The sequence below is a fragment of the Prionailurus bengalensis genome, chromosome B4, assembly GCF_016509475.1.
Source record: "Prionailurus bengalensis isolate Pbe53 chromosome B4, Fcat_Pben_1.1_paternal_pri, whole genome shotgun sequence".
Classification (NCBI taxonomy): Eukaryota; Metazoa; Chordata; class Mammalia; order Carnivora; family Felidae; genus Prionailurus; species Prionailurus bengalensis.
In genome coordinates this window covers 131,840,578-131,865,607 of record NC_057358.1, presented here as the reverse complement: position 1 = coordinate 131,865,607, position 25,030 = coordinate 131,840,578, and the positions used below count along the sequence as shown (strand labels likewise).

Genomic DNA, 25,030 nt, shown 5'->3' with positions numbered 1-25,030 from the left:
CCTGAGCAAGACACGTCTCTAGCCTCGGTTTCCCGTCCGTCAACGGGGACGGTAGTGCCAGTCACAGAGCTAGTGCGAGGAGTAAGTGACATATTCGAAGGGAACGTCCACAAATCTTGTCGCCCACCCTCCCCGGAGACCGGGGAGGCAGCAGGCGGGGCGTCGAGGGGAGGGGGGTCTGAGGCCACCGCGAAGAGCCCAGCTCCGTCTGGGTTCGTGTTTATTTGATACAGGCCCGGCGCCCAGCCCCTCCCCGGGGAAGCGGCTGGGCCGGGGGCACGAAATAAATAAAGGCCGCCGAGGTGTGAGTGTGGGCTGCGGTGGGGCCGCCCCGGGCGAGGTGCGGGTGTACGTGAGACGCTGGCCTCAACCTCGGCCGTCCACCCACGGCCCCCCAGCTGCGGCAGGCTCCAGGTGGGGACAGCGGCGCCGCCGAGGGCGGACGGATCCTGGACTTCCTGCCGCCTCCCACCACTCCTCCTTTCTGCCCCCTCTCTCCTTCCTAAGGCAGTTCCAGAGGCCAAGCTCTCCATCTGGCTGGGGAGGGAGGGGAGAGGGGGCCGGTGTCGGGGGCCCGGGCCTTTTCCCTGACGGGGCCCCGGGCTCGCTGAGCTAGGGCAGAGGAGCAGGGAGGCAGGCGCCCCAAGCCGGCAGGGCCTTTAGGCTCCGCCCTGTCGTGCGGCGGCCCCGCCCCCGCTTCCAGGCGCTGTCCTCCCGCTCGCTCACCCTGCCCCCCCAGCTCCGCACCCCACCGGGGCAACTCAGGAGCCACACCAGCTCCCGCCCTGGTCCAGGGGCCCGGCGGCCCCTCGCGCATCCCTGGACGGCTCCCCAGCTGCCGTGTCCTCGTCGTCTTCGTCCTCCTCGTCCTCCCCGTCGGTGAACTCGTCCTGGCCGAGGCCGTAGGCCAGCGTGGTGTGGGCCAGGTCCACCTCGATGGGGAAGACGTCGGCGTCGCGCAGCACCGCGTAGCAGTCGTTGTAGTACTGGGACATGGTGGATACGAAGCGCTGCAGCTGGAACACGATGTCCTGGACTGGGGACGGAGGGCAAGGGACGGGCGCCGGTGGAGAAGCCCCTCCAAGCCTGCCCGGGCACCCCCCGCCCCTCCCCCCGGGCTTCCCGTCCGCGCCTCGCGGAGGCCTCGCGCCCTGGGAGCGGGCGAGGCCGGGTCTCCCAGCTCCCGCGTCAGGGAGAGGGGGAGCCGGGCCCGCACCCCCACTGCGCCCACAGGGCGCGGACCAGCCCCGCTCAGGCCAGACCCCAGGAAGGGGGCTGCGTTTCTGCCAAGACTGTCCCTCTCGGGTCGGACCCAAAGCTCCGCCATGGCCTGGCCGTGGGACCTCACGTAAGTGCCTACCTGTCCAGGCCGCGGTCTTCCCAGCTCTGAGACGGGGAGAAGCCGGTAGTCCCGCCCCCCGCCCCCACCCCGGAGGGCGGTACAGGGCTGGGGCGGGGCATCCCCCCCCCCCCCCCCCCCGAGGCCCCCAGCGCCCACCTACGCCCCTCACCGTGCTTCTGGTCCAGCAACTCCACCTTCTCCAGCACGTCTTTGCGCATCTGGGAGAAGCGGGCACGCGCCTCCTGGCGACAGCGCAGGATCAGGCGGTACTCGTAGTTGCCAGTGCTCACGCGGTACAGGGGCTCCCCCAGGGCCTGGGGCAGGGAGGTGACGGTCAGGGACCTGGCAGGGGGCAGGGGGCGGGCGGAGCCTGCTCTGGGACAGATGGGGGCAGGGGGCAGGGGGCAGGAAGGCTGCAGAGCCCAGCTGCCAGCTCACTCCCCTGCACACAGGGCACTCGTCAAAGCTACCACTTCTGAGGACGCCAGGGATGGCCAGAAGCACCTGCTCATACCTCTGGCGGGGGGGGGGGGGGGGGGGGGGGGAGGGGGGGGACAAGAAACCAAACCCTTGCCACATTAAATAACGAACATCTAGTCCTAGGGTGGATCCTGCCATCAAAAATATGAAAAATTTAGGGGTGCCTGGGTGGCTCAGTCGGTTAGGCGGCCGACTTCGGCTCAGGTCAGGATCTCGCGATCCGTGAGTTCGAGCCCCGCGTCGGGCTCTGTGCTGACAGCTCAGAGCCTGGGGCCTGTTTCGGATTCTGTGTCTCCCTCTCTCTCTGACCCTCCCCTGTTCATGCTCTGTCTCTCCCTGTCTCAAAAATAAATTAAAAAAAAAAGTTAAAAAAAAGTTAAAAAAATATATGAAAAATTTAGATCAAAAACGCCTCTTGGGAGGGAGGAAAGTCAGGTTTTCCCCGCAAGAGCCTCACAGGGCCCAGAGGGGCTGGTTTTGGGGGGAGGTCCTACGGCAAGCTGGCCAGGGTTGGGGCGCAGAGCCCCACAGCTCCAGAGACAAAAGCCCGGCCAGACCCCAAGCCTCTCCCAGGTGGGCCTGACCACCCCCCCCACCCCGGGTGCCCCTGGCAGACCCAGGACATTCTTGGGCCTAGGAGACAAGCGGGGGTGCGTACAGCCCCCTTTCCCACACCAGGGCCGCCCGACAGCCCCTGAGGACTCACGATGCAGCTGTACTCCTCGTCGTCCATCTCCTTCACCTTCAGGCAGTAGGACTGTGTAGGACGGGCGAGGCCACGATGTCAGGGCGGCGGCACCTTCGGGCTGGCCACCCTGTGCCCCACTTCCTCCCACACCACAGAACCCCTACGCGCCCCCCCCCCCCCCCCCCCCCCCCCCCCCCCCCCCCCCCCCCCCCCCCCCCCCCCCCCCCCCCCCCCCCCCCCCCCCCCCCCCCCCGCCAAGGAGCAGCCACGCCAGGCCTCCTGGGCCCTGCGCATCCTCAACGAGGATAGGCTGAGACATGTCGGGGGCAGGCTGGCACCTCACTCAGACCGGCCCTTGCTCGGGGAGGCCCGGGGCGAGGTGCACGCGGGAGCGAGCACGCATCCGGGAGGCTGGCAAGGGCCTGAGAAAACAGCCCAGCGTTTACTAAACTCAAGATGCTCTGGGAAAAAAGGGATTCCGTGGTCAAAAGAGCGTGGGAAGGCCCTTGAAGAATCATGCTACACATAGGCCTGTCAAAGGCTCTGAGAAGTCCTACAGCAAAGGAACCTTGGCTTGCTTCACGGAGCATTTTCCCTCAACTCCTTTGACCATGAGAATTATTACGTAAACATAAAACTCAATAATGTCCCTTGGCACCTACTTTATAACCACTGGCCCACCGGTAAAAGTGACCCCAAAATCCCAAGAGGTCAGAGTGGTCCAGAATAAGCCCTCTGCTTACCCCAGGCTCCCAGCCTCCCAGAGTCTCCTCTCAGCAGCTGGGGCCAGTGTCCAGGCTGCTGCCCAATTCCAGTACCTCCCAGGTCCCTGGTCCCACACCCTCAATCAGACACGACCGAGGCTGGCCCCATCCGGCTTGCCACCCTGTGGCCCACTAAGGGGCAAACTTCCAGGGGGGCTCTCTCCCCGTGGTGCCAGACCCTTCCCTCCCCAGAGACTGGAGACTCCACTCACCAGGTACTCAAACTTGACGTCCAGGTACTTCTTGATGGTGAGGCGAGTGTCTGGGATGGCTTTGTTGAGATAGGTGTTCAGGTCTGTCAGCATCTGGAAGGGATGGAGGGGGCGGATGCTCAGTCCCCCAGGGGCAGGGGGCAGGCTGGCCAGCTGACAAAGCATGACACCGATCCGTCAATCCTTCTAGTGGACTCAGGCGTCAGAGCCAAAGGGCGCTCCCAGACGGCTCTGTCCACTGAAGGGCGAGAGGCCAGGCCAGGCCAAGGGCGGACTTAACGAGTGAGTCGGTCAATGCCGAGTGAGGCCGGGGAGAGTGACTTACCCCCAGTCGGCCACGTCGGTGACCAAGCCGGACCCGCACCCCAGGGTTCCAACTCCAGTACGGGACCCTTTCTGCGTGCCGTGCTGCCCCCCTCTACCCTCACAGGCTGACACACGCGTGCTCGACGTGACCTACCGGCTTGATGGTTTTCAGCAGCCGGATGCCGAACTTCTCGATGCTGCGGTGGGCGTCGGCAAACTTCACAAAAGCCTCGCTCGCAGCTGGCTGGGGCTCCCGCACCCCAATCACAGAGAACACGTCCCCAAAGGCTGCAGGACAAGTCTGCCCTGAAGGCTGCCCCTACTTGACCCCTTCGTGGAGGAGCCCGGGATTTGATGGGGAGAAGAAGCAGGGCAGGGGGGCCCGGCAGGCTGAAGGCCAAGGTCCGCATGAAGTCTACAAACCCAGGTAGGTGGTTCTACGCCCGAAGCGAGGTGGGTCTGTATCCCCTAAGGGAGCCGGGGCTGTACCTGACGGAGTGGCCCTCGGTCCCCAGAGTGACCAGCGCATGGGGGAAGAAGGCTGGGTCAAGGTTGGAGAGGCCAGCGTTGCCGGACAGCGGAGAACCGGTCTGGGAGTCTGGATGCCTGGGTCCTAAGGCCAGCTCTGCCCTAAGGAGCTGCGTGACTATTTCCTCGGTCTGGGCTTCATTTTCCCAACCGGAAACGGGGCTTAACTGCAGCTGCCCTGCCCTGCCCAGCTAACAGCCTTGTAGGAAATGAGACCACAAGTAAGAAAGGCCCCGTACGCAGTAAGGCAGTACAGCTAAGACTGGGCAGGGCCCAGACGAGAGCCTGGGCCCCCACAGAAGACCGGCTGGTCCACACGTTCCCGACTGGCCTCCGTTATTGCTATATCCCAGCACCTAGGCAAGGCCCGGCCCGGAAAGGGCCCGAGGTCAGGTGCTGTGGGGTCCGCCCGAGTGGGGGCGTGAGGAAGGTCCGGGGAGGGGATCAGCCACACCCTCACCGTACGGGGAAGGACTGAGCTGACCAGGGAGTGAGGGTCTTCCCAGGGCCACTTGGCAGGTTTGGGGGTGCCCTTACCCCGGTGGGTCTGTGACAGCTCATAAAAGGCCCGCAGGAGATTCTTGGCGTGTTCTGTCATTCCTGCGGGAGAAACCCAACCAGAGGGGAACGGGGGCACGTGGTGAGACCACAAGGCCCCCCCCGGGACACGGCCTCCAACCCCCACCCCCGGGCCCTCACTGTTCCTGAGTTCGCTGGCTTTTCCCACAGTCACACTAGGACCTGGGGTCGAAGGCTTAGCCCCCAGCGCCACCCGAGAGGAGCCGCCGTCAGACAGGGGAGCCAGGACTTGGCGGGGGCAGAAGGTGAACGAGGCCTTCTATGGGCTTCATCTCCGGGAGACGGCGGGGCTCTGAGAGACTCTCGCCTTGTCTACGCGTGCCACCGCTCGACTTTTTGTGGATGCGTGTTACTTCCGTAGTCAGAAAAAGGAAGTGATGAGAGGCTTCTTTTTCTGAAGAGTTCCTAACGGCCGCAGGACCCTAAAGCTCTACCCCAGGGCGGAGCTATGCTGGGCACTTACCGCCCGGCCGGGCACACCTCCCTCCGGGCACGCGGCCGGCGGCCAGAGCGTGCGCCCGCTCACCTTTATACAGCTCGGCGGTCCGCTCCAGCTCCTCCAGCCTCTTGACAAGCCCGTCTGCGGGGGTCAGAGGAGAAGGTGAGGCCAGTGAGTCTCGGCGAGCGTGGGGCGAGGAGAGAGCCAGGGGCGGCCTGAGCCAGGCTGGGGAGGGGAGAGGCAGCGCCCAGAGGAGAAGCAGGACTGGCACGGGCCGGGGTCCCAGGGGCGGGGGGGTCTGGCATCTCAGCCGGTCCCGGAAGTGTTTCGTAGCGACCCGGGCCACCCAAACCACGGGCGAGCAGGGGACAGGCAGGGCCGCCCCCGGGGCGGCTCCCGAGACGAGCTGTCCCCCGACGCCCCACGCAGGACGGGCACATCAGAGGGCCAGAAAGGCGATGGCCACGGAGGCACCAGCGCGAGTCACCAGCGAAAACCGGCTGGGCCCTCCCCGAGGCCCAACCCGTGGGTGGCTCCCCACCGCCAGCCAAAGGCGGGCCCTCTCGAGCAGTCAAGGCTCCCGTACGTCTAACACAAACCCTGCCGACAGCCAAGGAGGAAGGCAGGAGCCAGAGAGGAGCTGTTTTGACAACTCTCACGCAGGCACGGCGCAGCCCCTCCCGCAGAAGCCATCGCCATCACCATCGTGACGGCTCAGAAGGTTCGGGCTCAGAAGGGAGAACCGTGTGGGGCAGGAAGGCCAATTTGGGAGGGGCCTGGAGGCAGACCTGGCACCGGACCTGGGTGGACATCTCCACCCACTTAACGGCCGTGTTTCTCAAGCACCTTCCGTGGGCCGGAGTCACGAGCTCCAAGTCATGCCCTCGAGGCTCACGGTCCAGCAGAGGGGGCAGGAGGGGGGGGCAACAAATGACCAGAGTAACCTTGAGGGCTGTTGAGTGACAGGAGGGGAGCAGAAGCGGAGTCCGGGCAGAGACAGTGGCTGCGTGTCAGGGGGCGGGGAGGAGGGTGGGCTCTGGGGGAGGAGGGCATCTGGTTGGGGGCATTCAGGAGCTTGGCCACCGGCCGGCCCCCAGGCGCTGGCTCCCCGGAGCCCTGGCACCCGGCCAGCCTGGCAGGAAAGGAGCCACGTAAGGGCCGCGCTGTTGTTTTTAGCTGGGTCATGGGACATCATGACAGCTTCAATTTTAGAAACCCTATTTAAGGCTGGGGAAATTGCAAGGTTTGGGGGGAAAAACACAACAACCAGCTCTAATTTCGTCTCAACGCATGGTAACTACAGTAACCGGGATTTATAGACACCAAGAAGCTGGAAATAGCAGCTGCCACTTTTGTAGCCGTTTGGAACGGGCTCAGACCCCACCCCCACGTCCCAGCCAATGAGGCCCAGCTGAGCCTACCATATATATATAGGCATTTATATCCGCCCCCACATATATATACGGCAGAACTGCTATTTATAAATCCGGGCTGGGGACGGTCGGAGCAGGACCAAGTGTTTTGCTGGCCACACACATGAGTGGGTGTGATCGTGCGTGTCCGTGGCTCCCCGCCCCCACCCCCAGTCCCGGGCAGAAACCACCAAGACGAGGGCAGCAGCGCCACCTTCTGGAGAAAGGTAGGCACGAGGTAGGCGGTCCAGGAGCAGGGAGCCGGGGCCACACTGGAGAAGAGGGCCCGCGGTGGCTGCCGCCAACGCTGTGACAGCAGCCGGGGGCAGTGGCGAAGGCGCCAGCTCGGGCTGCTGGAAGGAAGCACCTCCATACTGTGTGTTGCTCTCATCTGTGACCCGGGCCCGGGATCCCCACCGGGGTGTGGGGGCCATGGCCGCCTGGGCTGACGGCTGCGGGCGCTCTTGGGGAGGCAGAGAGGCCCATGGGCAAGTGGATGGTGACCGTCAGCCCCACAGGCAGCAGGACCCACAGCAGCAACGTGGGCAGCCAAGGCGCCCCTCTCTCCGGAAGCCTGGGCCTGAGACCTCGTCCCCGGGGCAGCTGGGCGGGAGGACAGGACTCACCATTGCACAGGATGGCCCGGCTCAGGCCCAGGGCGTCCGCGGTCCCCGAACTCATGTTCTCTACCAGCCGATGCTTTACCTTCTTCAACACTGGGACCAGGCGAGAAAGGGTCTCAGTGGACTCAGTGACAGGTAATCTACAGCAGGGCCCTCAGGCCATCCCTGCCCCAGCGCACGTCCCACTGCAAGCGACGGCAGGGGCTGAGGGGCCGCGCTGATGTTTAGTGCAGGGGTGAACGTGGAGTGGGGGGAGCCCCAGGAGGGCGTGCTGGGCCCCCTGCCCTATTCACTCCACACGAGGGCAGCGTCGGGAGCTGGAAGGAGGTAAATGCATGTAATGCCAAGAGGCAAACCAGGGAGAGCCTCTTGCCCCTTCCGCATCTGGGAGCGGAGGTGCCCTCAACCACGAGTGGCCTCAGACCCCGGACTCAAGTATCGTGTATGTGTTCGTATACTTAGTCCCTGGAAGGGGACCGGGATGGCACCACAGGGCTTTTCTAGGGAGAACCTTCAGGACAGACTTGACCTGCTCTTAGCCTCTTTCCTTTAAAAACAACAGGAGGTGGCTGCGGCCCTAGGGTGGAGGAAAAGTGTGCCGGGCTCCAGAGCCCAGAGATCTGCGTGTGCATTCACCCAGGGGACGCAGAGCCCTCTCTGGGCCTCAGGCCTTGATGCGGGATGAGGCGGCTGGTCCAGAGGACTTCGAAGCTGCTGTCCAGCTCTGGAGTTTTGAAGTTACTACAGAGCCAAACCCAGCCCCCCTTGCAGGAGGCAACCTGTCCCAGGGAATGCCGTGGGAGGAAGGGCTGGCCTGCGACCCGAGGCCCGAGGCCTGAGGTCCGGTTCAGCCCTCCTGGGAGTAGGGAGGCGGAAGAGGAGGCCAGGGCCGAGCAGGGGCATGCGGGTGGTCATGGGGCACCACGCCTCATTGTGAGCCGCCCTCCCTCTTGGAAGGGTGAGGGGCTGGCCTCTAAGGGGCCACCCTACGGCAGCAAGGTCCCAGAGGAGGTGGCCAGGGGAGAGGGCTGAAACACGGGGCAGAGCGAAATCAAGGACTGATTCTTGGGAGCCAGTGGCAGGCAGGAGAGCATCGTGGGTCCTCCCAGGCCCTCTGCACTGGCTTGGTCAAAAGCCACGTAGCTCCTGATACGCTGTCATAAAGAGGCAGAGGAGGGGCCAGGTGCCTGTGGGGCCCCTGCTCTGGTCCAGCTTACCAATGTCCAGGGACATGCCCTGCTTGGGGTCCGCCTGCAGCTTGTTGTAGTGAATAGTCACCTCCCCCTGGAAAAGCAGGATAGGCGGAGTTCACATGGAGTCTCCGGGGTCCCAGGCCCCTTCCCTGGGGAAGGCCTGTCCGCCCCCAAATCTGCAGTCACGAGAGAAATCCTGAGCCCTGGGAAGGACCCAGACCAACTATGGATTCTGCCATGCCAGGCCAAGGGCTGTGACACGGCCCTGCCTTAACTGGTTTGTTTCCAGTCCCTCCTTGTCCTGCTATGTGCCAGGCCCCGGGGAACCAGCGGGGACAAGGGCAGACACAGTCCCTGCTGCCACAGAGCTCACGGCGTGGCAGTCCCTGGTGTCCCGTGCTCCAGCCGGATCAGGTGCCCCGCCTCCCCGACGCACGCCATGCTCCAAGCCTTCGCTACGCCATTTGCCCCACGTGGAGTGTCTTCTGCGCTCGAAGCCACCCCATCCTGAGGGGTCCCTCCATTCACTCAGCTGGTATGTCTGCATACTTTCTCTGTGCCCGGTATTGGGGCTCTAAGGAGCAGGTGCAGGGCGGCCCCAACCTCCCAGGGACCGAGGCAGCAGGGAGGCTGACGCACGTCGCATTCTACATCTGGAAGAGAAGTGCCCGGCTTCTCCTGAGAAGCCTTCCCTAACCACCACGGGCACTCTCATCCACGCAATCCTAAGACCCTTGAACTTGGGGCGGGGTCCATTCAAATGCAAAACAGAATTTCAAAAATGAGTCCTGAAGGGAAACCAAACTGGCCTGACGCCGTCAGAGTCGCGAGGATGCACGAGGCTCTCTCGGGCTGCGGCAGAGCATGCCGGGGCCCCAGGACCGACAGCGGCTGGAGCAGCGGGAGTCAGACCCGGGCTCTGGTCCCGCCGTGTGACCAAAGCCAATCCCTTCCTCTCTCTGGGCACCAGTGAAATGGAGACAGTAGTCCCTGCCAGCACCCAAACACAGGAGCCGGGAGATCCTTGTGTTGATGTCAAGGCTGTGCACACACAACAGCTCTCGTCCTCGTGGGCACCATGGGGGGCTCAGAGGATGGGGGGTGGGGGGGGAGTCTGTGAGCCCAGGAGGACCCAGGGGACTGAAAGTCCCTACAGGGATGGGGGGGGGGGGCTTCTCTTTCCTCCTTCCCCTCCCAGGCCCAGCATGGCCCAACTGACATTTATCGAGGGTCTACTGACCCCGGCGGGATCACCTTGGACTTCCAGCTCCAGCCCCAGCCCTGAGAGGGGGACACGCTGGCTTGCCCTGAGGCCCTGGTTCGAGTCCGACAGCTCCCCTGGGAGCTGAAGGGCAGGGGACCGAAAGGTGCCCACTCTCCCGCCAAGGCAGCGCCAGTCCTCGAGTAGGAGCGGTATTTACTGACCACACGTGGGGGCCACCGAGGGAGGCTGGAGTGTGGCCCAGACCCCGGCGCACCAAGGAGGTAGCCGAGAGAGGGCCCGTCTCCTTGCAGGCCCGCCGGGACCGCTGGCAGGCTGGGCGTCCCAGAAGGGTGCCTGTGTCCCCACCCCCGCGGCAGGCTTACCTTCACCTCCTGAATCATCTTCGCCACCTCCACCTTCGTTTTGCCTTTGATTGACCTGCCGTTGACGCCGGTGATCTCGTCGCCAGCCGCCACAGTGCCGTCCAGGGCTGCCGGGGTGTTGTCAAACACCTGTGGGGGCAGGGTGGGGGAGGTGGGCAGAGCATCACGCTAAGAACACAGGGATTATTTCTTTTTCAGTTTTTTTTAACGTTTATTTATTTTTGAGACAGAGAAAGAGAGCGTGAATGGGGGAGGGGCAGAGAGAGAGGGAGACACAGAATCGGAAACGGGCTCCGGGCTCCGAGCCGTCAGCACAGAGCCCGACGTGGGGCTCGAACTCACGGAGCGCGAGATCGTGACCTGAGCCGAAAAAAACGCTTAACCGACGGAGCCACCCAGGTGCCCCGGGGATTATTTTTTTAAAAACTGATAAAGGAGACCGCACCAGCGAGAGGATCCACCTGTCCTTGGAAGCTGGACAGTGGAAAGCCAAGCCGCCCGCAGAGGGGCTTTAGTGAGAGAGATCTAATCTTTGCTGGAAATTGCCAGAGGGTCGGGAAGCGGACCTCTGGAAACAGCCACAGGTGGGTAGGAGGCAAGGTGTAGAAAGTAGAGAACAGACTCCACTCTGGGCTCCCTCCCTGTCCACACAGCCGCCCACTCCCCCTTCTCTGGGCAAGATGGAGATGGGCTTCCCCAGAGAAGCTCCCGACTCAGGCCCAGGGACCGAGGGAGGTGGGAGTGAGGCACGAGTCTAGACAGATTCAGGTTTAGCGAGTCCCAAAGCCCTCTAGCCCCACTGGGGCCCCAGAATGCCAGCAGCCAGGCTTACTGCCCTTCCCCGAGGGAGACTGGAGGCCCCTGCCCTGAACGGCCCGTCGATGTAGACACCGGGAGATCCCCCCACAGCTTGCCTGATGCCCGACCGCCCCACGGGAAGCCCACCCGACACGGCCTGCACACGGATCTTCATGGTAGTAGGTGCCTGTGATGGTTCACTCCTAACGTAAGGACGGGCACTTGAGAAAGGTGCCCCACATGAAAAATACTTAAACAGAAGAATAGGGGCCATAGGAAGCAGCGACAAAGCAGAGGTAACAGAAAAACAAAAGGAAAACCGTAATTAACACCTTCAAGGTGATCAGAAAAAGGAAACCAGGATGACGTAAAAGGATCGACTCGGAAACAGGAAAGATCTCTTAGCAATGCAAAATCTAATTGAAATGTACAATGTCAAGGCAGCTATGGAAACCAAGCCGAGGAAACTGACAAACTGCACAGCCAGAAGAAAAGAGAAAGAAAAATATAAGAAGGTCCATTCAGGAAGCCCAACACCAACCAAGAGGGGTCCCACAAGAGGGAACAGAAACCAGAGGGCGGGATCTCATCAAAGAGCTAATACTCAAGACTCCCAGGGCAGAGAAAGACACGAGGCTCCCTGAGGAACACGCCCTCTGAGGCTCCGGCACAACAGACAGAAAAAGGCCTGTGCCGAGAGCCATCGTCATGGCCCTTCAAGTTGCCAAGGACAAGAAGAAGTTCCCAAGAGTCTTGACATTTCAAGGACAGAACGCATTACAGATAAAGAGTCACAGATAAGAAAAGCGTCAGACAGGGGCGCCTGGGTGGCTCAGTCGGTTGGGCGTCCGACTTCAGCTCAGGTCACGATCTCGCGGTCCGTGAGTTCGAGCCCCGCGTCGGGCTCTGGGCTGATGGCTTAGAGCCTGGAGCCTGCTTCCGATTCTGTGTCTCCCTCTCTCTCTGCCCCTCCCCCGTTCATGCTCTGTCTCTCTCTGTCTCAAAAATAAATAAACGTTAAAGAAAATTTAAAAAAAAAGCATCAGACATAACAACAGTGCTCGTGTCTAAAGATAATAAAATGCCATCAAATCTCTAAGTGAAAAATTATTTTCAAACTTGTCACTCTTTTTTTTTTTTTTTAACATTTATTTGTTATCGAGAGACAGAGAGAGACAGAGCGTGAGCAGGGGAGGGGCAGAGAGAGGGGGAGACACAGAATATGAAGCAGGCTCCAGGCTCCGAGCCGTCAGCACAGAGCCGGACACGGGGCTCGAACTCACAAACCGCGAGATCATGACCTGAGCCGAAGTCGGTCGCTTAACCGACTGAGCCACTCAGGTGCCCCTCAAACTTGTCCATTCTTGAATTTGATCTGGCCAAGCGTCAGATGGAGAGAAAATGAAAATCACAACAAAGACAGGATAATGGCATTTTCAGAGACACAAGCTCTCAAAATATTCACCTCCCCGGCAGCCTTTCTCAGAAAGCTACAGGAGGATGTGTTCCACCACGATCAGGAAGTAAGCCGAGGAAGGCGGCTCCTGTCCTGGGCAGCAAAGGAAAAAAAATCATCAAAACTCAAAGGCAACCGACGGAATGGGAGAAGATATTTGCAAGTGACCGATCTGATAAAGGGCTAGTATCCAAAATATATAAGGAACTTACAAAACTCGATACCCCAAAATCAAATAACCCAATTACCAAATTGGCAAAAGACATGAACAGACCTTTCTCCAAAGAAGACATCCAGAGGACCACCAGGCACGTGAAAAGATGCTCAACATCACTCACCGTCAGAGAAATTCAAATCAAAACCACAATGAGATACCACCTCACGCCTGTCAGAACGGCTAAAATCAACAACACGAGAAACAACAGGGGCTGGCGAGGACGTGGAGCAAAAGGAACCCCCTGGCACCATTGGTGGGGATGCAAACTGGTGCAGCTGCTCTGCAAAACAGTGTGGAGGTTCCTCAAAAAGTTAAAAATAGAACCAGTTAAAAATAGAATCTGATGATCCAGCAATCGCACTGCTGAGTATTTACGCAAAGAAAACAAAAACACTAACTCTTTTCTTTTTCATGTTTATTTATTTTTTTGAGAGAGAGAGAGAGAGAACGAGGAAGAGGGGCAGAGAGAGGAGAGAGAATCCCAAGCAGGCTCCACGCACAGCACAGAGCCCGACGTGGGGCTCGATCTCACAAAACGCGAGATCACGAGCTGAGCTGATATCAAGAGTTGAACGCTGAACTGACTGAGTTACCCACTCACCCCACAAAAACACTAATTCACAGGGATATGTGCACCCCTATGTTTAGAGCAACATTATTTACAGTAGCCAAGATATGGAAGCAGCCCAACTGTCCATCGGCCAATAAATGGATAAGGAAGATGTGGTGTATAGAGACACAATATGCAAAGCCATAAAAAAGAAGGAAATCTTGCCATTCGCAAAGACATAGATGGATCTAGAGAGTACGAGGCTGAGCGAAATAAGTCAGAGAAAGACAAATGCCATATGCTTTCACTCGTATGTGGAATTTAAGAAAAAAACAAAAGTACAAATGGGAAAAAAGAGAGAGAGAGAGAGAGAGAGAGAGAGAGACAAAACAAGAAAAAGACTCTTACCCCACTAAAAAGGAGAACTACAGACCAATTTCCCTGATGAACGCGGATGCAAAAATCCTCAACAAGATTATTAGCCAACCGGATCCAACAATACATTAAAAAAATTATTCACCACGACCAAGTGGGATTTAAACCTGGGATGCAGGGCTGGTTCAATATCCACAAAACGATTAACGTGATTCATCACATCAATAAAAGAAAGGACAAGAACCATATGATCCTCTCAATAGGTGCAGAGAAAGCATTTGACAAAATACAGCATCCTTTCTTGATAAAAACCCTCAAGAAAGTAGGGATAGAAGGAGCATACCTCGAGATCATAAAAGCCATATACGAACGACCCAACGCTAATATCATCCTCAAAGGGGAAAAACTGAGAGCTTCCTCCTAAGGTCAGGAATAAGACAGGGATGTCCACTCTTGCCACTGTTATTCAACACAGTCCTGGAAATCTTAGCTTCTGTAATCAGAAAACACAAAGAAATAAAAGGCATCCAAATCGGCCAGGAGGAGGTCAAACTTTCACTCTTTGCAGCGACATGATACTCTATATTGAAAACCCAAAAGATTCTGCCAAAAAACTGCTAGAACTGATTCATGAATTCAGCAAAGTTGCAGGATATAAAATCAATGCACAGAAATCGGTTGCATCCCTAGACCCCAATAATGAAGCAACAGAAAGAGAAATCAAGGAATCGATCCCATTTACAGTTGCACCAAAACCCATAAAATACCTAGGAATAAATCTAGCCAAAGAGGTGAAAAATCTATACACTGAAAACTATAGAAAGTTTATGAAAGAAATTGAAGACACAAAAAAATGGAAAAAGATTCCATGCTCCCGGATAGGAAGAACAAATATTGTTAGAATGTCGATACTACCCAAAGCAATCTACGTGTTCAATGCAATCCCTATCAAAATAACACCAGCATTCTTCACAGAGCCAGAACAAACAATCCTAAAATTTGTATGGCACCAGAAAAGACCCTGAATAGCCAAAGCAATCTCGAAAAAGAAAACCAAAGCAGGAGGCATCACAATCCCGGACTTCAAGCTATACTACAAAGCTGTAATCATCAAGACAGTATGGTCCTGACACAAGAACAGACACTCAGATCGATGGAACAGAACAGAGAACCCAGAAATGGACCCACAAACGTGCGGCCAACTAATCTTTGACAAAGCAGGAAAGAATATCCCATGGAATAAAGACAGTCTCTTCAGCAAGTGGTGCTGGGAAAACTGGACAGCGACATGCGGAAGAATGAACCTGGACCACTTTCTTACACCATCCACAAAAAGAAACTCAAAATGGATGAAAGACCTAAATGTAAGACAGGAAACCATCAGAACCTCGAGGAGAAAGCAGGCAAAAACCTCTTGGATCTTGGCCGCAGCAACTTCTTACTCAACACGTCTCCAGAGACAAGGGAAACAAAAGCCAAAATGAACTACTGGGACCTCCTCAAAATAAAAAGCTTCTGCCCGGCGAAGGAAACAATCAGCAAAACTAAAAGGCAACCGACAGAATGGGAGAAGATCTTTGCAAATGACATATCGGATAAAGGGTTAGTATCCAAAATCTATAAAGAACTTATCAAACTCAACACCCAAAACCCAAATAATCCAGTGAAGACATGGGCAAAAGACACGAATAGACACTTCTCCAAAGAAGGCATCCAGATGGCCAACCGGCACATGAAAAAATGCTCCACATCACTCATCATCAGGGAAACACAAATCAAAACAATGGAAACCACCTCACACCCGTCAGAACGGCTAACATCAACAACTCAGGCAACAACAGACGTTGGCGAGGATGCGGAGAAAGAGGATCTCTTTTGCATTGTTGGTGGCAATGCAAGCTGGTGCAGCCACTCTGGAAAACAGTATGGAGGTTCCTCAAAAAATTAAAAAATAGAACTACCCTACGACCAGCAATCGCACGACTAGGCGTTTATCCACGGGATACAGGGGTGCTGTTTCGAAGGGACACGTGCACCCCCATGTCTACAGCAGCCCTATCAACAATAGCCAAAGTATGGAAAGAGCCCAAAAGTCCATCGACGGACGAATGGATAAAGATGTGGTGTATCTAGACAATGGGGTATTACTGGGCAATCAAAAAGAATGAAATCTTGCCATTCGCAACTACGTGGCTGGAAGCGGAGGGTATTATGCGAAGCGAAATTAGTCAGTCAGAGAAAGACAAACATCCTATGACTTCACGCCTATGAGGACTTTAAGAGACAAAACAGATGCACATAAGGGAAGGGAAGCAAAAATAATACAAAAACAGGGAGGGGGACAACACGGAAGAGACTCTTAAATATGGAGAACAGACTGAGGGTTGCGGGAGGGGCTGTGGGAGGGAGGGAGGGGCTACATGGGGAAGGGGCACTAAGGAATCTACTCCTGAATTCATTGTTGCCATACGCTAACGAATATATAGCCACTAACATATTTGGATGTAAATTCATTTGGATGTAAATTTTTTAAAAAAATTATAAAAAAAAAAAAAAGAGAGAGAGAGAGATGTTCAACCGACCGAGCCAAAAAAAAAAAAAAAAAGAAAAGAAAAGAGAAAGAAACAGACTCTTAACTACAGAGAACACACTGATGGTCACTGGTGGGGCAGATGGGTCAAACAGACATGGGGACGAGGGAGGGCACTTGCCGTTTTGAGCACTGGGTGAGGCGTGGAGGTGCCGTGTCACTACATTGTACGCCTGCAGCGAGCATTACACCGCATGTTAACTAACTGCAATTAAAATAAACACTTTAGGGGGCGCCTGGGTGGCGCAGTCGGTTGAGCGGCCGACTTCGGCTCAGGTCGCGATCTCGCGGTCCGTGAGTTCGAGCCCCGCGTCGGGCTCTGTGCTGACAGCTCGGAGCCTGGAGCCTGCTTCCGATTCTGTGTCTCCCTCTCTCTCTGCCCCTCCCCCGTTCATGCTCTGTCTCTCTCTGTCCCAAAACTAATAAACGTTGAAAAAAAAATTTTTTTTTAAAAAAAAAGTTAAACACAGAGGCACCGGGGGGCCCAGCAATCCCGCTGCCACTCCCAGGTACGCACCCCCTAAAAAGGAAAGCGCGTGTCCCCACAGAAACTGCGCGTGCATGTTTGCGGTGGTGTCATTCGTAACAGCCGGAAGGTGCAGACAACCCAAATATCCACCAAACGGGTAAACAAATTGTGGGGTATCCACAAAATGGAAGATTAGCCGTGAAAAGAATGAATTACTGAAATATGCCACAGCTTGACTGAAATTCAAAAACATTATGCTACGCGAAAGAAGCAAGATACGAAAGGTGACATGTGCAGATCCTTTTTAGCTAAAATATCCAGAAAAAACAACCTCTATAATAACCAGCTGACCAACCAATCGAAAATAACCGGCGCGCGGGGTGCCTGGGTAGCTCAGCTGGTTAAGCGTCAGCCTCCTGATTTCAGCTCGGGTCATGATCTCGTGGTTCGTGAGATCCAGCCTCTCGTCGGGCTCTGCACTGACAGCCCAGGGCCTGTTCGGGATTCCCTCTCTCCCCCTCTCTCTGCCCCCCCCCACCCCACTAATGCTTGCTCTTTCTCAAAATAAATAAATAAACTGTAAAACATTAAATAAAATAACCAGCACAGACGCTAATTTGTGCGTCTGCGTCTGGGCAGAGCCCAGTGTAGGGCTTGAACTCGTGAACCGTGAGATCATGACCTGAGCCGAAATCAAGAGCTGGCCGCTGAACTGACTGAGCCGTCCAGGCGCCCCTTAAATAATCTTTTTAAAAAGCACAACCATGGGGGCGCCTGGGTGGCGCAGTCGGTTAAGCGTCCGACTTCAGCCAGGTCACGATCTCGCGGTCCGTGAGTTCGAGCCCCGCATCAGGCTCTGGGCTGACGGCTCGGAGCCTGGAGCCTGTTTCCGATTCTGTGTCTCCCTCTCTCTCTGCCCCTCCCCCGTTCATGCTCTGTCTCTCTCTGTCCCAAAAATAAATAAATGTTGAAAAAAAAAAAATTAAAAAAAAAAAAAAAAGCACAACCATGGAGGGAGGATCCCTAAGCTCAGCATGCCGAACAGCACGTTACGTTCTCCTACAACACGAGCTAGGGAGGACGGGCTCTTTATCTTCCTCACGTCCCGATCCCTAGCGCCCACCCTGGAGCCAGGCCCGCCGCGCTGACGGCGGTGACAGTGGGTTCGCAGAAACTGCAAAATCACTACGCCGGGGGGGCTGGGGTGAGAGAAAGCAGAGTGGGTCTGGAAGACAGCTAAGGTGCCCAATCCACCGGACTGGGAAAAGGTGACAGATCTTTACAAGTAACAGACCAAGAAGCAACAAGATAAGCATCTAAGTGAGAAAAATGGAAACGCACCGGAAGAAACAGCTACAAGGGAGGATAAAGCGGTGCTGCTGCCGGATGGGGTGGGGGAAGGGCGGGTGGGGGTGGGGAAGGGTGGTAAGAAGGGGTGGAACAGGTGGGCTGTTATTCGACACAGGCCTTCTGGGGCTCTTGACTTGTCCAGAGCAAATCGGGTAAGCTTTGATGAAAATACAATTCAATTTCTGTTGAGAGTGGGGGGGCGGGGGCACAAGTGAGCAAGGGGCAGAGAGAGAGAGACAGACAGACAGACAGACAGAGAAGCAGGTCTCACCCAAAGTGGGGTTTGCGTTTTTGTTTTCGTTTTTGTTGTGTTTTGTTTTTTTTTTTTACCTGCAGTGGGGGCTCACGTTCACCCGATGTAGGACTCGAACTCACAAACCGTGAGATCATGACCTGAGCCGAAGTCAGATGCTCCACGACTGAGCCACGCAGGCACCCAACACAATTCGATTTTTAAAAAACCAAATTCTATGAGTATATAATCCCAGTTTCTTTTAAGCAAACCTGACTCCAAACAGGTGAGGAGGGGGAGGGGGCAGGGGCCCAAAAGGCACACAGCAAGGAGGCCGGGCCTGGGCCAGGCCTCCCTAACACCTCCTGGGTCACAGGAGACCAAACTGTTTGTGAAGGCAGCACCCTGAGCCTGAGCAGGCCGGGCCAGATCCCGGGAATCTCGGTCTCCAAGGCCCAGAAGCGACTCTTGCAAGATCCTGGGAGACTACGGTCTCCCATCTGCCATCAATGACTACCTAGCTGAGAAAGTTAGATCAGGGTAGAAGCCAGGTCAAGTTTACGTCTGAGGTGGCAAGTTTCCTTCCGAGGCTACCGAAAAACCAGTCACTCCTGACCAGCCACGGGGTAAAGGAAACTGTCCCCACTCCTGAGTCACGGCTGACAGAGTATCACCAGGGCAGTCTCTTTGACAAGAACCACGAAATTGTTCAGCACCTCCGGGAGATCGTCTGGGAAAACGAACGGCCGCCATAAACATAGTAACAGCTACTACTTCATGAGTGTTTACTGGATGCCAGGCACTGTTTGGGGCATTCTGTTTAACCGCCACCGTGACCTTCACATTTTACACCATCACCTTCCAGGTGAGGAAACTGAGGCCCAGAGAGCTTAAGTAACTGGCTGCTAAGCAGGGAAGGTGACACTTGAACTCAGACCGTTGTTACTTCACGGACTTGCACACTCCCCCCTACACTCGACCTGCACCAGGACTCGGGGCGGACTCGGTTCCGTGGATTCATGAGAGGCATTTTTACCGAAGGCCGACCCCGCGCCAGGAACGCCACTGGGTGCTGACTGCGGTAACAAAGCAAACTCGGCTCCCGTCCTCACCGCGCGGAGTCTGGGAAGCGGCTAGATAGAGAACGACTAGCGGGCAAACCCGTGATTAGAGACGGTGACAAGGGCTGAGAAGGAAAAGGACACACTGAAATGACAAGAAAACCAGGGCACGCCGGCTGGAGGGGGAGGGGGTCAGGAAGGGCTCTCTGAGGAGGTCAGACCTCAGCGACGGGGAGGATGAACCTGCCCTGGTCATGCCCCAGTAGGGAGGTGGCTCGCCCCTGCCAGGACCTCACCCCCACCTCCAAGGCAGCCAGTACCTGGACGATGTAGAGGCAGGGACAGTACTGGGCCCCTCCTCCTATGCTGATCCCGATCAGGTTCTGAGCATCCTTCTGGAGGGTCACCTTCCCAGGCACAGTAGGGATTCCGCTAGAAAGAAAAGACATGGGACTGCTTTCCCAGAGGAGGGAAGACCGAGGGCACAGGGAAGGCTCCTGTTAAACTACCCGTCACCCATCTCTCAATCGCTCTGCTCAGTTACCTCTCAGCTTTCACTACGAGGTCGGCGCTTATTTATGTGTTGTGGAAAAATATTTGCCTTCGCTCACTTCCTCGTTCAGCAAACGTCGGCTAACAACCTATTGACGTCGAACACCGTACGAAGCACTAAGGACACGGGCAGCGGAGTGATGGGGAATACATTTTGGTAAGGAGGCGAACAGTTTTTAAAAATCTGTCCCACTCATCATCTGGGCCGGGCAGCAAGCTACGTTTACGAGATTCCTGTTCGCCTTCAAAACCTGGCTCAGTGGCCACCTCTTTTCGAAGTCTTCCCTGAACATCCCAGCAAAAGCCCTGGCCCATCTGATCTCTCCTTGTCGCCAGGCCATTCTCCATGAGTGCCCACGTGGCCCTGGAATATCATCTGCTAATGTGTCCACAGCCCCCTACAGAGGGTGAGCTCCTGTTAAGGCAGGGTCCATTTCTGTTACAGGAGAAGACCCAATCCCCCCCCTACACACACACCCTGGGCTGAGAGGCAAGGGTCTCTGGACCTGGGAAGTCTGGGGATCTGGAGGCCCTTGGGGCTCGTGCATCCCTGGGACTTGAAGGGAACAAAATACTCACAGTTTGTCCTCCTCGATGTCATAATCCAAGTCTGCAAACATGGTTCCAAGAGTTGAGGGGGGCTGGCTAACTGCCCAGCTCGGCAGAGGAATGGGGAACTGGATCAGGGAGAGAAAAGAGCGTAGGGTTTAGGGACCCGCAGTGCCCAGATGTCAACCTCCACCGCGGCGATCCGGGAGAGCCGGACCCTCCCCCTTCCCTCTGGCCGGTGGGGGGAGTCCCCGGGGTTTGGGGGCGGGAAGGTAAAGGGTTCTTACTAGGTACAGGGGGGAAGTCCAGGCCAGGGCGGTGGACTCAGACCCCAGAGGCCGCCCCACGGGTCTCCAGGCCCTTGGGAACTACCGCGGTCGCTCACCGGAAGCGTCAGTCCCTCCGCCGGGTCCAGGCCAGGCTGGCACCTGAACCCACCTGCCGTTCCACCTGTCTGCGGCCGCGACTGTCGCGTCACTTCCGGCGAGACGCGGAAGTCCCGCCTTCTCCACCACCCGGGTATCTGCCCCGATCCCTGCCGACAAGCCTTCCTCCCTGGCTCCCTGGGCTCCGAGAACCAGAAAAGAGAACAAGTATTGGCGGAAGCTCGCCCTGAGCATGAAACAGCGGAAACAGAGGAAACGTCTGGACGGGCAGACAGCGCCCGACCCCGCCCCCCCCGCCCTGTGGCCGCCGCCATCTTGATAAGGGTAGGGTTCTTCCCGGCTTCCTCAGCGGGACGCGGGGGACCACGCCGGCCGGGCGGTTGCCTGGCAACGGAAGCATCCTTGGGCGCGGAGGCTTCCGGCGAAGTTCAGTGGAATACAAACCCTCTCAGATTTTCAGCACCCCGTCTTAGGGCGCTGTTTGTTTCCCCTGTGCTAGAATGACAGTCTCCGAGCTTTTAGGGCCCCTGGAGCCTAATCCCAGTTCTGCGACCAGGAAACTCAATGCCAGGGAAGGCAAGGGATTTTTGGTCCGGAGCCACCCCCCCAGGTGGTATTAAGATCTAGATCTTGACCCTGAGATTCCTGCCACCGGGTTCAGCGCCCTTTTAAGGCTTGCACGCTTGTATTCAGTGGCTCAGGTATTGACCACAGATTGGACAAGTTACCTTCCTTTGCTTTTCTGTGCCCCCTTTCCCCATATGCAAACTAAGAGCATTGAGGCACATGCTTCTGCGGTATTTGGCGAAAGGCTCCTCACACTTCACCTCCCTCTTTAGTCCTGGGGAGCAGCCCCGCTGGGGCCCCACGGAGGGTCACAGCTTCCTCCCAGGGGCAGCGGAGGAAGGAGAGCCACAGAAGGATGATTATCCGAATATCCCACCATGCGATGGGATCCCCACGCCACCCCCTCCTTAGGAAGATAATCTGAGCCGCAGCAAATGTGCAGAATGCCACACGGGGCGACCTCCCCGTGTTCCCACTGCTCTGCAGTTCAGGTTACTCACGGGATTTCCAGGTTCAGCACGACCCTGTGAGAAGAGGACAAGGATTGTCAGCCACAACTGTGCAAGTAAGGAAACTGAGGCTCAGAGAAGCAGCTTCCCTCGGCCTCACAGATAGTCAGTGGCAGATCTAGAGCTGGAACTGCCAAGCCCTGTTCAGGCCAGGATTTTAGTTTTAAAAAGCAGCAGCCCCATGGGGCGCCTGGGTGGCTCAGTCAGTTAAGTGTCTGACTTCAGTCCCGATCTCACTGTTTGTGAGTTCGAGCCCTGTGTCAGGCTCCGTGCCGACAGTTCAGAGCCTGGAGCCTGCTTCGGATTCTGTGACTCCCTCTCTCTCTGCCCCTCCCCCACTGAGTCTCTCTCAAAAATAAATAAAACATTAAAAATTTTTTTTTAATTTTTTTTAACGTTTATTTATTATTGGAAGACAGAGGGAGTCAGAGCGTGAGCAGGGGAGGGCAGAGGGAGAGGGAGACACAGACTCGGAAGCAGGCTCCAGGCTCTGAGCGGTCAGCACGGAGCCCGACGCGGGGCTCCAACTCACAAACTGCGAGATCATGACCTGAGCCGAAGTCGGACGCTTAACCGGCTGAGCCACCCAGGTGCCCCCCCAATTTTTTTTTTAAAGCAACAGCCTTCAGGAGTACCTGGGTGGCTCAGTGGATTAAGCGACTTTGGGTCAGTTCGTGATCTCTCAGTTTGTGAGTTGGAGCCCCACTCTGGGCTCTCTCCTCTCAGCACCGAGCTGGCTTCAGATCGTGCTGGTGCTTTGTCTGAGGAAGTTTTTCCTCCTTTAAAATTGGGGCTTCAGGGCTCATATCTTGATAAATTGCGAACTGCCTCTCCCTGATTTCCTTTTCTGTACCAATGTTATAATCCTTGGCATTCCCACCTTCCAGGGGATGCTAGGAATCCATCGATGGGTGGTATTACCGTGACAAACAAGAAAAAGAAAATCGTATTGCTCTGTAATGCCTAGTAGTGTGAAAATACTATGAACCACTTTACCAGTGAGGGGGGTCTCCTGGGTCAGCCCACGCAGCAGGGAAACCTGTTCCAGTAAGGGAGTAAGGTTGGGACCATGAATTTGAAGGGGAAAAAAGAGTTCAAGTAACTTGTTCCATCACCAAAGGAAGCACCTCTTGTCTTCCCAGCCAGACGGAAAGCCCCTGGGGGCAGATCTTGTCCTCTGCACAGGCATAACTCGGAGATATTGCCGGCTCAATTCTGGACCACAACAAAGCAAATACAGCAATAAGGCAGGTCAAATGAACTTTCTGATTTCCTAGTGCCTATAAGAGTTACGTTTATATGACTTCACTCCTATGAGGACTTTAAGAGGCAAAACAGATGAACATAAGGGAAGGGAAGCAAAAATAACATAAAAACAGGGAGGGGGACAAAACATAAGCTCTTAAATATGGAAAACAAACAGAGGGTTCCCGGAAGGGTTGTGGGAGAGGGGAATGGGCTAACTGGGCATTAAGGGGCACTAAGGAATCTACTCCTGAAATCATTGTTGCACTAGATGCTAACTAACTTGGATGTAAATTTAAAAAATAAATTAAATTAAAAAAATGTTTCAAGTTATGGGGGGCGCCTGCGTGGCTCAGTCGGTGAAGCGTCCGACTTCGGCTCAGGTCACGATCTCACGGTGGGTGGGTTTGAGCCCCACGGTGGGTGGGTGGGTGGGTGGGTTCGAGCGTCAGGCTCTGGGCTGACAGCTCAGAGCCTGGAGTCTGCTTCCGATTCTGTCTCCATCTCTCTGCCTCTCCCCTGGTCGTGTTCCGTCTCTCTGTTTCTCCCTCTCAAATATAAAATAAAAAACAAAACAAAAAATAGATACCTTAAAAAAAAAAGTTATGTTTACACGGCAGTGTAGTCTAGTAAGTGTGCAATAGCATACATCTGAAAAAGCAAAGTAAATACCGTAATTAAAACATACGTTATTGCTAAAAAAAAAAATGCTGACCATTATCCGAGCTTTCACTGAGACATCATCCTTCATCACAGATCGCTGCAAAAAATATAATAAGAATCAAAAATTCTGAAATATTGTGAGAATTGCCAACACGTGACCCAGAGACACGAAGTCAGCCAATGCTGTTGGAAAAATGGCGCCGACAGGCTCAACTGCCATTGACCTTCGATTTGTAAGAGACCGGGTATCTACAAAGTGCAGTAAAGGGGGGGGGGGGGGGGGAGGGGTTGCCCGCATCTCCCAGAGCCGGGCGTGGTACGCAGCTGCGGATGAAATGCCCTAGAAATGGCTGTGACTTTTTCTGAGATGGGGCATTTTCTGGGCCCTGGAGGAGAGGATGCGGATAGGCGGAGAGAAGCGATGACGAGGGCCTGAACCTGGACCTGAACAGTGGCAGTGGCCCCGAGCTTCCTCCACGGGGCTGGGATCATCACAGCAAGTTGTAGGTCCTGAAGTTTGGAATTCTGGTCTTTAGCAAAAACGAGCCCGTTCGGAGCAACCTCCAAACCCAGAGGTTTGATCATTAGACTGCCGACTCCCACCCGAGGACGGTCCCAGCTCCGATCTGAGCTCAGCCCTGCTGTTTGGCCGGGGGGGGGGGGGGGGGGGGGGGGGGGGGGGGGGATCCTGGCCATGTCACCCTTTGCCTCTGAGCCTCGGGTGTCTGTAGAACTGGGGATGATGATCCCTCCCAAGAGGGTAGTTAAAAAGATGAAGATTAAAAGGAGAAGGGGGGGGGGGGGCGGTGCGTGGGTGGCTCAGTCCATTTCCGCTCTGGTTGGTGAGTTGGAGCCCTGCGGGTCAGGCTCTCTGCTGTCGGCACAGAACCCACTTTGGATCCTCTGTCCCCTTCTCTCTGCCCCTCCCCCACTCATTCCCTCTCTCTCGAAATCAATACGCCTAAAAGAATTATTAAAAACTAAATAAATAAGAGGAGAAGCCGGTGTGCAAGTACCTCGCAAGTGACTCAGATGTCAGGGGTTTTTATTGAGCCTCATTGCAATGATTTGCCCAACTGCCTCAGCGGGCAGAGCCAAGGGCACACTGAAGGGCCTTAGGATGCTCCGGCCTCGTCCGGGAAGGGTCTTACGTGCAGATTCCGGGGCCCCGGTCTCAGCCCTATTCAATCAGAGGCTCCGAGGGAGGGCGGATCTTGGAGGCTACGCTTCGGCAAAGCTCCGCCCATCCCTTCGAAGCCTACTGCAGTTGGAGGACCACCGGGTCACAGGCTCCGGAGGTACAGTGTC

The 25,030-nt window shown here is 56.2% G+C and overlaps 1 protein-coding gene across 3 annotated transcripts; it reads right to left on the bottom strand.

The window, feature by feature from the left end:
• Positions 1–203: 203 nt before the first annotated feature.
• Positions 204–20,991, bottom strand: PICK1 (protein interacting with PRKCA 1). 3 transcript variants are annotated; one of them, XM_043562555.1, is made up of 13 exons: positions 20,738–20,991; positions 20,383–20,480; positions 19,572–19,683; positions 10,154–10,282; positions 8,591–8,657; positions 7,377–7,466; positions 5,426–5,479; positions 4,858–4,920; positions 3,947–4,080; positions 3,487–3,579; positions 2,529–2,579; positions 1,512–1,656; positions 204–1,036 (listed from the first exon to the last, which is right to left on the bottom strand). In XM_043562555.1, exons 2-13 carry the CDS (start codon positions 20,421–20,423, stop codon positions 762–764), a joined length of 1,254 nt encoding a protein of 417 aa, XP_043418490.1. In that variant the 5' UTR covers positions 20,424–20,480; positions 20,738–20,991; the 3' UTR covers positions 204–761. The 3 variants fall into 3 exon arrangements, with proteins under 3 accessions (XP_043418490.1, XP_043418491.1, XP_043418492.1); XM_043562556.1 differs by having other exon boundaries at positions 20,791–20,900; XM_043562557.1 differs by having other exon boundaries at positions 20,640–20,822.
• Positions 20,992–25,030: the final 4,039 nt, after the last annotated feature.

Coding starts and splice junctions, on each gene's coding strand:
- PICK1 (XM_043562555.1), bottom strand. CDS start 20,423: ATGTTTGCAGACTTGGATTATGACATCGAGGAGGACAAACT. Junction 5,480..7,376: donor CCGGGCCATCCTGTGCAATG/GTGAGTCCTGTC, acceptor TGACCCCCGCAG/ACGGGCTTGTCAAGAGGCTG. Junction 4,081..4,857: donor GCTGTCACAGACCCACCGGG/GTAAGGGCACCC, acceptor CTTGTCCTGCAG/CCTTTGGGGACGTGTTCTCT.